This window comes from Schistocerca piceifrons, chromosome 2, assembly GCF_021461385.2.
Source record: "Schistocerca piceifrons isolate TAMUIC-IGC-003096 chromosome 2, iqSchPice1.1, whole genome shotgun sequence".
Taxonomy (NCBI): domain Eukaryota; kingdom Metazoa; phylum Arthropoda; class Insecta; order Orthoptera; family Acrididae; genus Schistocerca; species Schistocerca piceifrons.
The window spans coordinates 931,056,698-931,075,510 of NC_060139.1; the positions used below are offsets into that span (position 1 = coordinate 931,056,698).

The following is an 18,813-nucleotide window of genomic DNA, read 5'->3' on the forward strand; positions in this document are numbered from 1 at the left end:
TACCAAGACCTGTTGTACGCGACCAGATAACTTTAATGCAGCACTCAAATTCTACCTCAGTAGACATAATGTTCTGATCGGCTGTAATGGACATACCTCTTCCTATGGCCTCTAATCTGTCTTTTCGATATGAGTTCCATGAATCGCCGAATACCTCAGAGCTTTCCTAGTTTCAGGAAGCTCTCGGTCCCGGTAATGATTTGACCGCTAGAAGTTTCCTGGAGGGGAGTAAATTCGCTAACTTTGTTACGAATACTTCGGCGAATGACAGCTAAAATTTTGTCATTGGAAGTGTCATTACTCTGAACGCGGACAGATTTCTCTGTCTGCGAGAAGTCTGGCGATTCTTCATCAGAGAACCTCAACCTATGACCTAGCCTAAAACAAGACCCATGTGCACTCCAGAAGTACACTTCTACCTGAGTAGCAGCTTCCTTTGCACAGTGTACCCCCGCCTATCAAGGGGAGTCCTTCAGTTCCCCAGCCGATAACAAAGCTCCAGAAATCTCTAGCCAATAACGTCTTAGACTCGACGAAACCTTTAAGTGAGACCCTCCACTTGGCTCCAAACCGAAGGACCCCGATCGACTCAGGGAAAAATGTTGCATATTGCGTGCTCTGATTGTTGTCGAACATAGAAGAGTAGGCAGATCTCAAAAGATGGGTCACCCCATGTGCAGTCACCTGCAAAAAGATCGTAGTAAAATAGTATTTCTTACAGTTGCCACCATGCTGCCTGGATGACGTGACTTCTTCTGTCAACAGCTCACCATAAAGTGCGCCTCTTCATCACACAGGGAGGCCTCCAGAGCATGAACGAAGCGATGTATCACGCAGTTCCCTTTCTTGCCATTCCGTTCTTTGCTGACCAACCGTACAATGTGGCCAAGATTGTGCAAGCTGAACTTGGAGTCTCTCTGCAATTCAACGATCTCACAAAGGACTCCATACTTCAACATTCGCGAGCTGTTCTAGAGAATCAAAGGTACGTCTACCCTAAATAATAACAATTGTTTGGAAATTATGTACTGTTGCTGAACATATAAGAATAGATGATCTCAAAACTTACGACAGATCACCGCGGGATGTATATTCAACCACACGTAAAGTTTAAGTCACTGCACAGAAACACTGCACAGTATTATATAAGATATTTAATATTCACTTACCAAAAGAATGCGAACATAATTTTCTGTTTACAGTAAATCAGCTACTAGAGATCTCGTGTATGTTCTGTCATCGTATCCCATGAACTCTCAGAAACTCGTTGTATTCAGATCCATGTTATACAGGACACATTCATTACCACTAAAAGAACCTTAGCTGTGGCAGGAGATAGACACCATCAAAATAATAAAAAGATACAACAGCTACTCTTAAAATCTGTTTGACATGCTATCCATCAAGATCAATGAGACCATTAAAAATAAAATCCATGCTGAAAATGTATTACAATGTGGCCAGGGTACTCAAATCAATAAATAAAATAAATACAACAAACACATAAATAGGAAGCATACCGTATTTATTAGAGTTTTATCGAGGCCAGAACAGAATCAGATAATGGTAGAGTTTAAGCATAAGATTAATTTGAAAAATTGATGATATTCCAGACTAACTGTCAGAGTTTTTCTAGATTTTCTTTAAGCACATTTTGCCTTGCCTTTTGCAGTGTTATTGTTATTACTAAGATTCTTATTACTGTCGGATTTACCAGAAATAGGACATAGAGTTCTCAATGTACCGCTGCTACCATGCTGTCATGATTGCCCGGAAAAATATATCGAAGACACGGCACAAGTTTAAATCAGTCATTTTAATGCAGCTGTTTAGACGAATCTTAAGCTATATAGTGTGCCAAGAATTATACTTGGCAAGAAGTACACTAAAGTTACTACACTATTGTATAAAATATAAATAGCTGTCCATGTAATATATATTTTAAGGGTACTCGGAACATCCTATACCTCCAATGTTAAATGTAAGGAACATTTCCTTATTAACTATTAACACCAGAATGATGAAACTTTTACAGTATAATATGGATTTTAATTTATTGGTGTTTTTCGGAAGATATTAATTATTTTCTTACTGAAAATAATTGACACATTTTTGGCATAGTATTTTTGAAATAAAATCTATTATCAACTATGTATCACAAAAATTCTATGATACAAGGTGTATATTGGCACTGTTTACATTCCTTGAAAATTTTAAGTCTTTATCTCTAATAGTTTAGCAGAAAATGCTCCTTGTATGGCAAAAAAGTGAACTTGTCGAAAACTAGTTTCAAAGTTTCACTAAAATTTTAGTGGAGTCCAGCACCATAAGAGGGGTTTTCACTGTCACTAGACATCTCACCATCTAGCCTTCTTTTCACACCTTTCATTCTTTGTCTGGCTTGTCTCTCACACTCCTTTTCTTTCCTTTCAGCATCCCGTTTCCTCTCATTGTCTATAGACATCATTGCACTCACCATGTACTTTCCGGGCATCACATCCAACTTCGGAAGCACATTGCACTTTATAATGGTACCTTTGTTGTACGTAGCAATGGCATCATATACTCCAAAATGAAGAGTATGAATTTCAACAAACACATTTTTTGGGATTCTGGTCCAAATTACATTATTCACACTCTCATTTTGATTTTGTGTACGTCCATGGAGACATTTCTTAAAAAGTTCAGTTGCAGAAAGATCTCTGAAAATTGGTTTTATAGCCTTCATGACAGTTTCTGGTAGACTGTGATGATGCTTGTATACACGTTCAGATCCCTGATATTTGTTGTACTTGCACCAGGAATTGGGTCCCTGTGGGCATAATTCATGTAGTGGTTCCTCGTCAGTCGATAAGGTGTGGTAGTAAAGTCCCATTACAGCCTTTTCCATTGCATCAACACTGTGAGTATTTTGTCTTATTTCCAGTCCATAGTCTCTCTGCAATCTGTTGATTACCTCGTCTGTCAATCTTCTAGCTCCACCCAAAGGTTTTCCATCACTGAGTACCTGGCCTTTCATTGTGGTCTTCAGTCGACGCAGCCTTGTTCCCACACGTTTCTGAACGTGACCTACGCACTCCTGTTTAGTAATGGTAACATCATTTCCATAAGGTTTCAGCTCAGATACAGCAGCAAAAGACTTCGAATCACCATCACCCAGAAACTGTAGGTATCTGACCTTGTACCACAGAAGAGAGCGACTGAAAATGTCTTTCACACCGGAAACTTCCATGGCCCCACTACACCCACTGTAATTCCTTCGACAGTTTTCTACATGCTCATCCTTCACTCTTTTAGGACACCTACAGTGCTTGGATTTAATTACAACATCTATAACTTTTGTAGTATCAGCACTTGTTGCCCTTATTACTCCATTATGTGAAGTGTGCCCACGCTTCTGCCACGTACCATCTAGTGCGACAGTCAGGTCCCTAGGATTCTGAACGTCTGGAATTTCTTCATTCACAGCCACAGATTCCTCCACTGCTTCTTTCATGGATTCTTGGGCAATATCTTCAACACAGGATCCAACAACCGAGTTATATTTTGAGAATTTCGTTGGTGGTGATGGTAGATTCATTACACCACAAAACATTTGGCCAGCAGAGTATCCCTCACTGATTGACCTTAGAGCATAAACACATCTAGTATTTACACCATAGTACTTGCTTTTCTCACTATCAGTTTCACCTTGACTTATTTCGACATATTCTGAGTTCCAAAATGAAACACTGTAATGACAACAAGTACAGTGAAGACAGATTTCTGCTGCAAGTCCTATGTGTCGCTTAACATTTACTGACATACTCAATTTGCAACATTCCTTACACAGTACTGAACTCTCAATCACCTTTGAGGGCAATGAAATGTTAATTACACTCCTGGAAATTGAAATAAGAACACCGTGAATTCATTGTCCCAGGAAGGGGAAACTTTATTGACACATTCCTGGGGTCAGATACATCACATGATCACACTGACAGAACCACAGGCACATAGACACAGGCAACAGAGCATGCACAATGTCGGCACTAGTACAGTGTATATCCACCTTTCGCAGTAATGCAGGCTGCTATTCACCCATGGAGACGATCGTAGAGATGCTGGATGTAGTCCTGTGGGACGGCTTGCCATGCCATTTCCACCTGGCGCCTCAGTTGGACCAGCGTTCGTGCTGGACGTGCAGACCGCGTGAGACGACGCTTCATCCAGTCCCAAACATGCTCAATGGGGGACAGATCCGGAGATCTTGCTGGCCAGGGTAGTTGACTTACACCTTCTAGAGCACGTTGGGTGGCACGGGATACATGCGGACGTGCATTGTCCTGTTGGAACAGCAAGTTCCCTTGCCGGTCTAGGAATGGTAGAACGATGGGTTCGATGACGGTTTGGATGTACCGTGCACTATTCAGTGTCCCCTCGACGATCACCAGTGGTGTACGGTCAGTGTAGGAGATCGCTCCCCACACCATGATGCCGGGTGTTGGCCCTGTGTGCCTCGGTCGTATGCAGTCCTGAATGTGGCGCTCACCTGCACGGCGCCAAACACGCATACGACCATCATTGGCACCAAGGCAGAAGCGACTCCCATCGCTGAAGACGACACGTCTCCATTCGTCCCTCCATTCACGCCTGTCGCAACACCACTGGAGGCGGGCTGCACGATGTTGGGGCGTGAGCGGAAGACGGCCTAACGGTGTGCGGGACCGTAGCCCAGCTTCAAGGAGACGGTTGCGAATGGTCCTCGCCGATACCCCAAGAGCAACAGTGTCCCTAATTTGCTGGGAAGTGGCGGTGCGGTCCCCTACGGCACTGCGTAGGATCCTACGGTCTTGGCGTGCATCCGTGCGTCGCTGCGGTCCGGTCCCAGGTCGACGGGCACGTGCACCTTCCGCAGACCACTGGCGACAACATCGATGTACTGTGGAGACCTCACGCCCCACGTGTTGAGCAATTCGGCGGTACGTCCACCCGGCCTCCCGCATGCCCACTATACGCCCTCGCTCAAAGTCCGTCAACTGCACATACGGTTCACGTCCACGCTGTCGCGGCATGCTACCAGTGTTAAAGACTGCGATGGAGCTCCGTATGCCACGGCAAACTGGCTGACACTGGCGGCGGCGGTGCACAAATGCTGCGCAGCTAGCGCCATTCGACGGCCAACACCGCGGTTCCTGGTGTGTCCGCTGTGCCGTGCGTGTGATCATTGCTTGTACGGCCCTCTCGCAGTGTCCGGAGCAAGTATGGTGGGTCTGACACACCGGTGTCAATGTGTTCTTTTTTCCATTTCCAGGAGTGTATTTCGTTCACATTATCCTCACTACACTTCTCCAATAAACTGCAGTATTTTTCAGTTGATCCATGCAACTTCTTGCTTCTGCTAGAGACAGGAGTAGATTTCACTTCATGAATAACCTCACTATTTTGAGAATCATTTCCCAAGGTCGGAGAAATTGTCACAGTTCCACTAGTGTACCTCGGAGGAGGCTTCTTCCTCTTGTGAACTCTGTCACTAAATCGAGGCATTATGATAAGTTCCATTTGCGCAATAGAAATACAACACAAATCGTGCAATAATCACCAAATGCTCAATGTAAACGACAGTATCCAAAGACTACAATACGCAGACAAAAGAATTGCCTATCAAATCGTGTTGCCAACATAATATAAAGTCTTTGGAAAGACCGTAAGTTTTGAAAAACGATGTTTTCAATGAACATGTATCCATGGAAATTCAATGTCGCGACATGCGCTCTACAGCACATTATTGAAAATAATATTTTCAGTACTTGGAGTTGAGCTACAGATAAGATTAATATGTCATTTTAAAGAGGAAGATCTGTAGTATTTTATTTCACAATAAACTGAAAACCCATAATTTCATCATTTTTAGGTTCCGGGCTCCCTTAAGGTCACTTACATTAACACCTAAGAAGTGAGGGCATTTCGTTAGTATATGCCGTGCACATTTTTTAAATTATTAACATGATTACGGCTGCCGTCCTTTAAGAGCTAATAATTTAAAATTATATTTCTATATGATTAAATCGAACGTCCACTTCCAGTTAACAAGTAAATTTAGAAAATATTCACAATAAATGATATTATTTTTTTCCATATTTTTGTGGTAAGTTCCTATGGGACCAAACTGCTGAGGTCATCGGTCCCTAGGCTTACACGCAACATAATCAAACCAATTCACGCTAAGGACAACACACACACCCATGCCCGAGGAGGACTTGAACTTCCGACTGGGGTAGCTGCGCGAACCGTACCAAGACGCCTGAGACCGCGCGGCTACCCCGCGTGGCTAATGATATTATTCACATACCAATAATAATGGCTTGACATTCGAAAAAGTCAGAATGACTGGAGAAACTTTTGCTGTACAGCCACAAAAATAATAGAAAATCAAGAAATAAAGTTTTAAAAATAATTATGGTACAACTTTCGTAGAATCACTAGTATTTTGTTTGCTTTCGAAACTTTACATCACCTAGGTTAATGGATTCATTGAATTAATTTCGTTACAAAGTGAATCGAGGGCCAGCATTCCACTAGATGAATATGCGATCGTTCACAAAACCATAGTTAAATTGACCTTAGACTTAACCAAGACTATAGTGACCACAGTGAGTCCAAACAAACAAATAATTGTTCTCAGATATTACAACAACGAACACTTTATTTCTAACACAGGAAATGAGAGTAAGTAACAAGTAGGTGAGACTGGGGCACATTGGCCGTAGAGGCACGATGAGCAGTTGATATTATTTCGTGAAACTCCCGTCAGAACACGCAACCGACCAAGGGGGGTTGGTAGCAACAGTACCGTCGTTTTCCCACAAACACGTCGATACAGTTAAATTGTCGAGTGAGGGTATGCACGCATTTCGTGCTTTCTTGTTCGTGAAAGTAAATTTTGCTTACTCAAGCTATTTTGTTGTGTGCTCGAACACAATACTCTTTCTAAACAAATAAGTAGAGCGATCGAAGTCTATAGCTTAAGAATTATTTTAACAGTGTTTACAGAAGTAAATTTCTAAACGTTTTCATAAAAGAACTAAAATAATTTCAATATGATAATGGAGCACAGTGGCCCACTTAAGTACGCGCACGTCTGTTCATATGGTCAGCCTGCCCCACTCTCTTTATGAAAGTAAGTACTCTTATCTAATAAGTATATTCGTAATCAAAGTCTACATCACATAGGATGCAATTTTTACGTAAGAAAATTGTGTCTTGCATCGATTTTTAGCTGGTGGCATGTATGTGATTTTCATTTTTATTTCTATTTAATTTTTTGTCACCGATTCCCTCTTAGATAACAGACATGATCCCGATACTGTTGGCTGTGTTTTCATTGTTTAAGTTGTCCCTTCAATTATTCAAGAACTCAGTGGTAGGCTTATGCTGTCGAAACAATGGCTATTAATTTGAAAGTCGTGCTAGCCAACGCCTGAAAAACGTAACCATTTGAGAAATGGCAACCAAAGAAAACGATAGAAAACTGACGATAAGGAACTTCAGCAATACTGACCGACCCTCCAGTGAAATACGCGTTACAATAAAAACAACAAGCCTCCACAGACAGAAAAGAAAACACTATAAAGGGAAAGATGGGTGTTCTGCGTAATAATAAGCTATACTCTAAAGAAGTTCCCCTGATCATGCAAAATCACACGATAAAACTCAGTAAGCCAGTATAATTCCTAAGATGGTTCTTTAAGACGAAGAAGATGAGGATGCCCTGTCTCGTAGTTGTCTTAAACCTTTTCCTCACCGCTATCTAGGGGGTGAAACGATTCAATGGACAAAATGTAAGCGTTGGTCACAACTGTCATGTGTTAAAAATGACACAAAAGGACTGTTTTTAAATAATGTTGAACTATGAAGATACTGTTGGACACTCAAACGAAGATTTATAAAATTTCTGGACATACTTTTCCGTCAAACTATTACTATAACAAAGAAAACACGATTTATGATTGTAGCCTTTGTCATAAAGCTGTAGGAATTTATATCAAAATAAACTGTGAATATTAAAGTCGATATTTTTTCGATTAAATAACCAAAGTCGTAATTAATCAAATGATATAATCACCTGGGTCAACTTGCCGCACTTGCTGGGCCAAGTTGCCCCATGGGTGAGATAGATTGCCCTAGGTGATATTACTCTACCAAACAATTTTTTTATGAAAAGACAGTCGGTGAGACGCCATGATTATTTAGTTGTAAAGATCCCGATAGAATAAAAGATCAATGGAAACATTTTATATACAAGCTGGAAAAAAGATCAAGGAAAAAGTTTTGCCAACCTGCCCTGGTCTCCACTGCATTTCCATAGGGACGCTATTCTAGGTAAATCTGAAGGACACACAAGATGTAATGTTCCTGAATGAGGAGTAGCAAGAAAATTATAGCTCCCCTAAGGTTACTAAATCTTAATTGCGAAAAACAACACTTTTATTATTTTGAGTCTGGTCGGATGAAGGCAATCGCATGACACCAGCATGAGGTATTAAGTTGAAGCAATGTATACTGTCGAAGGAGCGCAGTGTCTAACTGATGCCGTTGTCAGGGAAGGCGATGACACTGGTGACTCCTCGCAGTACCACTTCTGTGTAGATGCTCCATTGATGTTGCTGCAGTTGGAACCCTAGATGCCACGAGCAGTAGATCCCACTGTGGCTTTATGAACGGAACTGATCGCTCTGTGTCCTCGTGGCTACTTAACTACAATCTCGACGGTCTGATACTTGTTCAATAACTCTGCGAATACGTGATCGGCGGATGCAAAGTCGTGCCGCGAATGTGGCGCCGACAGCAGTGGGTGGCTATGCGGGTGCCACTCATTCCCGTGGAGTCCACTGGAAGCTAACTCAGAAGCAGACCACCGTGTTTTGGTCGGCCACTGTGTTGGTATACATGCGCAGCGCACCAGACTGTGTTGTACTGCCTGTGGTGGATTTGCAACGCGGCAACCCGCTGGTCTCCGCTTCATTGCACACTACAGTACTCTCCAGCCATCTAAACAGGGCTGCTGTATTCATATTGTATGACTGCACGTTCCGCAGCGTTCACTCCATAAATTTCGGGAAAATGTCAAATCCAGGTACAGACTATTTTCTAAAATTTAAATTTTCACGCTTTCCTTTCCTTTCCTTTCCTAGTGCTGAAAAGTTTCTTTTTATCTCATTCTGACTGTTGCAATTGCGTGCACAAAGAAGAGTAGACCTACGTCATAAGCCGAAGACGTTCTTCAGACTTTACTAAAATTACTCTACCATGTAAAAGTGACTGTAACCTCACGAAGCCACCAGACGGTCTTTATCTGTCAACGGATAATGGATAAACTATAGCTGTCTTTAAATTTTGTGGCAGGGAAAGAAGGAATGCCCTTGTGAGAATTGGGGTCAGGTTTTGGCCAAGTTTACTCTAGGCATGTTTATGCTGCACTGGTGAAAGAGAGGAAAAGTGAGCTGGGGTGTTTCTACACTCTTCCCTAAAGATTTGCATCCACATTGACTACAAGACAGCATCCAAACTTCCGGCGTACCAAGGAAGCTCCACGGCAACTCATTATCATGCTGACAAAGAAATAGACACGAATTAAGTATTGACGGCTTTAGCCACACTGTTACCATGCCCTAGACGTCTATTTGTGGTTTATTGGAACCTTACAATTTTATTGCTAGACATGCGGGATAATTATGTAAGGAATAAGAAATTTGCCACCCAGGCTACTGGACGGCCAAAGCAGGTTCTCTTCTAGCCATTAAATACCTTCTTTCTAGCAGATCGGTGTTGGAGCTGGATTCCTATTCTTCGTTGTGGCATCGGGCTTACCTAAAGGCTAATTAAAGCTTTACCCGTACTGTATAATTCTTCACAGCAGGAAAAATCAATATAGGATTTGATGTCCAATGCTGCTAAAAGAACTAGAAAAATTCGTTAGGGAAGTTGAGTCATAAGGCTCATTATACATTATTAAAACTCGTTATATATCACCCAGCCGCGCGGGATTAGCCGAGCGGTCTGAGGCGCTGCAGTCGTAGACTGTGCGGCTGGTCCCGGCGGAGGTTCGAGTCCTCTCTCGGGCACGGATGTGTGTGTTTGTCCTTAGGATAATTTAGGTTAAGTAGTGTGTAAGATCAGGGACTGATGACCTTAGCAATTAAGTCCCCTAAGATTTCACACACAGTTGAACATATATCACCCAGTTTATTAACTGTTGGTCCACAGCTTATAAATATGAGTAATGTTGGTATACAGACAATCACGAGAACAGTTATTTATGCCTGTCCTCTACCATAACGCAGAGGCAAAGAAAAAAAGATACCTTAGTTCAAGTCTCTTCATTTTTTACCAAACAAACTAAGTGAAATTTTTGCAAATGCCTCTAGGAAATTACAATTACTTCAGATGATGTCCGTTACACTTGTGTTTTTCACCAATATAATGTGATGTAATATAATATTAAATAATCGCTCGAGACTGTTACACTTAGTGACGTTCATCACTCCAGCGCAATCTTCTGTTAGACCACTGACCCGACTCTAACAATCGTTGCCTTGTTATAGTGGTCCTCAGTCCGAACAGTGATACGATGCAACTCTCTGTGGCAGTCTATCCTGTGGAGACCTCTTCATCGCTACATCACTACCGCAACCTACATCATTTTGAACCTGCTTACTGGATTCAAGCCTTCATTCTCTCTCCGCTTTATCATCCCCACCCCAATACGAGGTTGCTGGTGTTATCCCCAGAGCATTTATTTTCAGATAGTAAGTAATGTGTGTACTAGTTTTGATTGAAATCGATCGAGGTGTTTAGGAGGAGCTTTTTATCAGTAGCTTTGCCCACATGCGCACGTATCACATATATATGTACACATATTTCTCCTGTGTCTCCAGCGAAATTCCCCTGGCAGTTTCGTTTTTATGCAGGTTAAGGATTGTGACATCATATCTCTTGAACAAATGATATAATTTTGAGGGCACTTTCAACGGCATACACACACTGAAGAGCCAAAGAAACTGTTACATCTGCCTAATATTGTGTAGCGCCCCCACGAGCACGCAGAAGAGTCGCAACACAACCTGACATGAACTCGAGTAATGTCTGAAGTAGTGCTGGAGGAAAGTGACACCATGAATCCTGCAGGGCTGTCAAAAATGGCTCTGAGCACTATGGGACTTAACTTCTTAGGTCATCAGTCCCCTAGAACTTAGAACTACTTAAACCTAACTAACCTAAGGACATCACACAACACCCAACCATCACGAGGCAGAGAAAATCCCTGACCCCGCCGGGAATCGAACCCGGGAACCCGGGCGTGGGAAGCGAGAACGCTACCGCACGACCACGAGATGCGGGCTGCAGGGCTGTCCATAAATCTGTAAGAGTGCAAGGGGATGAAGATCTCTTCTGAACAGCACATTGCAAGACATTCTTAATATGCCCCATAATGTTCATTTCTAGGGATTTTGGCGGCCAGCGGAAGTGTTTAAACTCAGAAGAGTGTTTCTGGAGACATTCTGTAGCAATTCTGGACGTGTGGGGGTGTCTAATTGTCCTGCTGGAATTGCCCAAGTCTGTCGCAATACACAATGGACATGAATGGATGTAGGTGATCAGATTGGATGCTTACGTACTTGTCACCTATCAGAGTCGTATCTAGACACATCACGAGTCCCATAAAACCCCAACTGCATACAGAGCCTCCCACCAGCTTGAACAGTACCCTGCTGACATGCAGGGTCCATGCATTCATGAGGCTGTCTCCACACCAGTCCATACCAGTACAAGTCCATCTGCACAAACTGAAACGAGACTCGTCCGACCAGGCAACATGTTTCCAGTCACCAACAGTCCAATGTCGGTGATGACGAGTCCAGGCGAGGCGTAGAGCTTTGTGCCGTGCAGTCATCAAGGGTACACGAGTGGGACTTCCGCTCTGAAAGCCCATATAGATGATGTTTCGTTGAATGTTCGCACGCTGACACTTGTTGATGGCCCAGCATTGAGATCTGTATCAATTTACGGAAGGATTAAACTTCTGTCACGTTGAACGCTTCTCTGCAGTAGCCGTTGGTCTCGGTCTTGCAGGATCTTTTTCCGGCCGTAGTAATGTCGGAGATATGATGTTTTACTGGATCCCTGATGTTCACGTTACAGTCGTGAAACGGTCGTACGTGAAAATCGCCACTTCATCGCTAGCTCGGAGATGCTGTGTCCCATCGTTCGTGCGCCGACTATAACACCATGTTCAAACTCGCTTAAATCTTGATAACCTGCCATTGTAGCAGCACTAACAGATCTAAGGACTGTGTCATACACCTGTCTTCTATAGACGTTGCCGACCGCAGTGCCGTATTCTGCCTGTCTACAAATCTCAGTATTTGAATACACATGCCTATACCAGTTTCTTTGGCACTTCAGTGTAGATACTTCTGCGAAATGTGTTGCGAATAGTTAGTAGGAAAGAAATAACAAATGTAAACGTCATGCATAGTGCAGTAAGTTTTCACGAATCTCAAGAGTTTATGAGGTTATGTCTCCTGAACTATCTGCCCTACAATAATATATTCAGTGGCATATGTGAACAGTGTCTGCCAAGTATGTACCTATACAGTTAGCAGTAAAGAAATAATAAATTAAAACGCCATGCCTAATGAATGAACAGCAAAAATGTAGTAAGCAATAATTTTTTTTCGTCATTTTGCGGGGGTTTTCCGCGAGAAAAAGTTTCGTAAAGATTTTAAATTTTGTGTGAAGTTTGTTAGAATTCACGAAGTTCTCTCATTCTCAAATACTGGATTAGTAAGTTCTGGGTACTGTCGAGGCGTGAGCCTTAATCCATTTTCACCCTCTCCCCCATACCTTTGATAGTAGATGGTTCTTACCCCCCACAGTGATTCTTTCTAAGTAATAAGTGATATGTGTGCGAACTTTGGTTGACATCGCTCTAGAGGTTTAAGAGAAGACGTGGAACTTCTAACAGCAACAAACACGTCACCGCCAACTGTATTTAGCCTATACACTCCGAGCACCGTTAGGTCTTACCCAGAAATATCGGCAGACCTTACCTCTGACTTTAGCCAGCTTTCAGTGCCTATATTGATTTGAGCATCAGTGCTTCGTATTGGCGCTACCTGTGTAGCCACCTCCTGTGTGTAATGGATTCAATACTGGCTCTGAGCACTATGGGACTTAACTTCTTAGGTCATCAGTCCCCTAGAACTTAGAACTACTTAAACCTAACCAACCTAAGGACATCACACACATCCATGCCCGAGGCAGGATTCGAACCTGCCACCGTAGAGGTAGCACGGTTCCAGACTGTAGCGCCTGGCCGGCTGTATATCGGACTTCTGACCTATTTAGCGGAAGTCTGAACTCCACCAGCCTATGGAGCAAGTGGAAGAATCTGCAGTCTACATTGTAACAGGACCATGTGAGGCTCTGACTCAGAACCTGCACTCGGCTATGTAGCACACGGTCGCAATCGGTCCCATCGTCTGTGCTGGCAACGGTGAGCTCTGCTTCCATCTCGTAAGCTAGACTGGCAGCCTTTACGACTCTCTCGAAACCAGAGATAACTTCTTCCGATCGAAAGCGACACACATCTTTGGTACGAACGTGAGCCACTACCTGCACTTGGCGTTGCACACTGTGCTCCTCATGGCGTCGGAAGCCCACATTCCACGTCCTGAATGATTTCAGCCCGTATGAACATGGAGTGCACATTGACTTTCGCTCTATCCTTGGCAGCCGTGTCCCCGAAGGGTCTCATAACGCGTCTAACATAGGAGTTTCCAACTACCAATAATCATATCCTCTATGACTGTCCGGATCTTGCAGGCTGGGAGGTTTACTCTGAATCAGGGTCAGATTAGATTAGATTTGTACTTAATCCATAGATCATGAATACTACACTTCGTAATGATGTGGAACGTGTCAGGTTATAAAAGGTGTCTATACAAGATACAACATTACACAAAATATTACATGGCACTTAATATTTTTAATTTTTTTTTGTGGCGATTGGGAAAATTACCCACTTACTATATCCAAAAATTCATCTAATGAGTAGAAGGGGTTGCCATTAAGAAATTCTTTTAATTTCCTTTTAAATGTTGTATGGCTATCTGTCAGACTTTTGATGCTATTAGGTAAGTGACCAAAGACTTTTGTGGCAGCATAATTTACCCCCTTCTGAGCCAAAGTTAGTTTTAACCTCGAGTAGTGAAGATCATCCTTTCTCCTAGTGTTGTAGCCATGTACACTGCTATTACTTTTGAATTCGTTAGGATTGTTAATAACAAATTTCATAAGTGAATATATATATTGTGATGCTACAGTGAAAATTCCTAGCTCTTTAAATAAGTGTCTACAGGATGATCTTGGATGAGCTCCAGCAATTATTCTGATTACACGCTTTTTTGCAATGAACACTCTTTTACTCAATGATGAGTTACTCCAGAATATGATGCCATACGAAAGCAGAGAATGAAAATAGGCGTGGTAAGCTAATTTACTGAGATGTATATCGCCAAAATTTGCAATGACCCTAATAGCATAAGTAGCTGAACTGAAACGTTTCAGCAGATCCTCAGTGTGTTTTTTCCAGTTCAACCCCTTATCAATGCATACACCTAGAAATTTTGAATATTCTACCTTAGCTACCTATTTCTGATAGAAGTCTATCTTTATTAATGGTGTCATTCCATTTACTGTGTGGAACTGTATATACTGTGTTTCGTCAAAGTTTAATGAGAGCCCACTTTCAGAGAACCACTTAATGATTTTCTGAAAAAACATCGTTTACAATTTCACCAGTTAATTCTTGTCTGTTGAGTATGATAGCTATACTTGTATCATCGGCAAAAAGTACCAGCTTTGCATCTTCGTGAATATAGAATGGCAAGGTATTAATATATATTAAGAACAGCAGAGGACCCAAGACCGAACCTTGCGGCACCCCATTCTTGCGACTGAATCTGGCTGAAAGCGTCAGCCACAGACAGCACCTGGAAGCTGTTTGTCAGACTAACAGGGTAGACATTACCTTCGCCCCTGGGAAGTTTTTTTCAGCCTTCCATGCCCTGAGGCCAACTCCCATTCTACCACGGATGAGAGGTCAACTTCAATGTAAGGAGAAAGTGGCCTCACCATAGGGGCGGACTGAATGGCGAACTCGTAGAGGTCCTTCTGGACGTCCGCTGGGTCCCCACAGGCGGCCCACATAAGTGATACCTATCCACTGCAGCCTCAAGCTGTGTACCTGAAGCCAACACAGCCTGAAGCTGAGAGCGAAGTGTCACATCCGCACACAGCAGTCACAGTCCCTATCCGTGCTTAAGTCTGTGGAAAAGTACACTATACAGACAGGCATGGGACTGTCGGCAGACGCTGCGGAATTCTACTGTAGACCCCACGAAAATGCAAGAACTGTCTAATAAACTATCCTAACACTCAGAGATTCAAAAACTAAACTACCAAAGCACACAGGTGAGACCAAATAATTCACTCCTTGTTAGGAACCTGTTAAATGTCACCTAATTAGATACTTTCCGACGCAAACGGTAACGTGAGAACTGTGTCTAATAAAACAGATTGACACTCAGAAATTCATAATTTTAACTACCAAAGAACACAGATGAAACCATATAATTCACTGCTGGTTAGGAACTTGTAAAGTGTTGCTGCTCTGCCTTGGTCGGCGACTGCTGCCTATTATCTATCATACCTTCTACAGTTTGCCACATGCAAACAACAAACCATTTCCTATTTTCTGTTTTTTGTTCACTTCAGACTGAAATTCGAGTTACGTGTCGCGTTATTTACGGCATCTGATGTTGTAATCTTGTTTCTCGTTATTTTAGGCGTATTAAAAGACACAATTCTTGTAGTACTACTGCCCTTGACAGTTACACTCCTGTTTAATTGGTTTTATCACAAAACAAAAGTTTTTACTGCCAGGTCACGTGTTATTGTACTGTAGGCATTCTATGTTCATTTGTACAGCTGCGTTTTTTTTTGGGGTTGGGGGGGGGGGGGGGAATAATAGACAAAACCCAGTCAACATAAGACAGAAGATGCTGAAATACATTTGGGGAAACCAAAACTAAATAAACGATTAAGTAGAATTTCTGCCCTTTTTTTCTTAGCAATCACAGAAGTTAACGCAAAACATCCAAAATACTGTATTGTGCACAACTTCATAGCGCTTTTGTTTTACATTTTGGTATTTCCATTCCAATAGGTCTGTTTGTAGATTGTCGTATTTCATTTGTAGTTCACTGTTGCTATTTGAGTTTAAACATCGTCATTTTGTGAGTTAGTGAGTCAAGCTGTGGACGCTAGACAGTGGAACGCCAAGAACAATCAGGACATTAACAACCTACTTTTCTGTTTGAGTTTAACAGAGGAGTGACTGCAGCGGAGGGAGCCAGAGACATTTGCGTCGTGCATGGGACAATGCCATTGGACAGAAAGCAAATGGTCTTCTCGTTTTAAGGAGGATCGTTTTGATATTAGTTAGTCTCCATATTCAGGCAGATCTAATCCACGATAATCGACGTCACTGTACCCCAGAACTGGCAGATGTGACGAAATGTGACTATTTCATCATGGAGCAAAATTTACATGCATTGAGAGAGGTTGAAAATTCTCATATATGGGCACTGCATTATCTAAGAAAAAATCATAGAAATCTGCAAGTGGCCATACGTGCATCTCTGCTTGATCGTCATCAATTAGCTCGCGAACAACACCGATCATTCGTATCCTGTACTGTTAGTGTGACGAGAAATAATGTCTTTATGCTAGCATAAGGAAAAGAAGGAACGGTTCAGCCCAAACAAAAAACAACAACTACTGTATACATACACAAACGATAAGTGTTTTGCATCTGGTGGAACAACGACAGTGTGGTGTACTAAAAACTGCTTCCCCGAGGAAATAAAAAAGACACTCACTGCACGAGAGTTCCTATGGGAAGTTATTCTGCACTCACCTTAACCAATTGATCTAGGGCCCACAGATATTCACCTTTTCCACTCTTTATCGAACAACTCTCAAGGAACTTCCTTTGTGGATAAAACTGCGCTCCTAACGTGACTCGACAAGTTCCTCGTCTCAAAGCCACGTGATTTCCACAGTTGCGGAACCGAAAAGTTACGCCAACGTTAGCAGACTATCCTAAATAGTGAAGGAAAACACATTATTGACGACTATAAAGTGTTATGTTTAGCTGGCCGGTGTGGGCAAACGGTTCTAGGCGCTTCAGTCTGGAACCGCACGACCGCTACTGTCGCAGGTTCGAATCCTGCCTCGGGCATGGATGTGTGTGATGTCTTTAGTTAGGTTTAAGTAGTTCTATGTTCTAGGGGACTGATGACCTCAGATGTTAAGTCCCGTAGTGCTCAGAGCCATTTGAACCATGTTGTTACGTTTATCTGTTTTGTTTATTTAGCTCATGGAAAAACTCTACGAACTTTCTGCTCGTATCTCTTCCTACTCATACCTTTCGTCTTCCTGTGCAGGTACAAAGAGAACATGAACAGGCTATCAGAGATATTCCGCGAGCACCAGGCGGACTCTTTGGAGCGCGCCGTGTGGTGGGTGGAGTACGTGATACGTCATAAGGGGGCCCCGCACATGCGCAGTGCTGCCCTCGACCTGCACTGGTGGCAGCTGCTACTGCTCGACGTCATCGCTTTCATCTTGCTGTCAACGTGCGCCGTTATGTACGCCGCCTTCTACTTCATACGGCAGATCACTGTTGCGATGAAGGATACTAAGAGAAAAGATAAGAAACAGTTGTGATGTACGACGCCTCTATTTAGCTGTTTAATCACGTTTCTCATACTGAACTGCCTCATATGTTGAAGAGTGTACTCTTCTTTCTAAGTATGATTCACGCTATAAACATTATGATGTGAATGCACAACACCAGATTGATCCTGTTATACTGCACTGTATTGGTTGTAAAGAGGAAACAAGTAATCGATTTCCTTCTCAGTGTTTTTTTTTCGTTCTTAAAATAATAATATGTGTCTAGGGTATTGATGAATCGCTTCAGCTGTGTTTAGTCCTTTATTTTTAGACCGCTATCGGTTTTATGGCATTAACAGGCACATCTGAGGGTGAACATTTAAGTAAAACATTACAGCTAAAAGGCTTGACAGTTTGTAGCCAATATTCGTTGCCTGTCACAATAAAACGCCTCTAAACGCCGGTGCGCCATTGAATAAAACAGCCTGATGGATGGATTGACTTCAGTCTCATATGGTAGATGGGGCCACTTCTATAGACAATTGCAAATGTGGGACACGGCCATGTGATGTGCTTCTGTTAGACACGGCCCATCTCCCCTATTCATGATTGTCTATAGACTGGAGAAATGGCACCACCCACCAGATTAAATTGGAAGCAATACATTCATCTGGCTCTTTTATTAATTGACATACCGCCTTTTAGTAGTGTGACGGACAACGATTTTTGGGCACAAAGGTCCGAGCACTTTAGGTATAATGTTTTAGTTATATGATCACCTGAGGATGTGGTTTTTAATGCCACAAAACCGGTGGTGATATGAAAATAAAGGACTGAATACAATGAAGCGGTTTCTTATTACCCAAGATGATTGCTCATAGCTCTGGTTGCCCTACCTGCATGATTGGCTGCAATAACATTTGTTGTCACCATACTTAGCAAGTAGGTTGGGTTATGGTAATGGGTTTCTAATTCTCTTTAGGATTCAGACAAGCTACTCACCAAGCCCTTGTGACTACATTAATTTTT

At 42.4% G+C, this 18,813-nt stretch overlaps 1 protein-coding gene across 1 annotated transcript; it reads left to right on the forward strand.

Annotated features, from left to right (window-relative positions):
- Nucleotides 1-794: 794 nt before the first annotated feature.
- LOC124776647 (UDP-glucosyltransferase 2-like) lies at nt 795-17,942 on the forward strand. Its single transcript, XM_047251734.1, has 2 exons — nt 795-985; nt 17,553-17,942. The coding sequence occupies exons 1-2, from the start codon at nt 813-815 to the stop codon at nt 17,833-17,835; spliced, it is 456 nt and encodes a 151-aa protein (XP_047107690.1). The 5' UTR covers nt 795-812; the 3' UTR covers nt 17,836-17,942.
- Nucleotides 17,943-18,813: the final 871 nt, after the last annotated feature.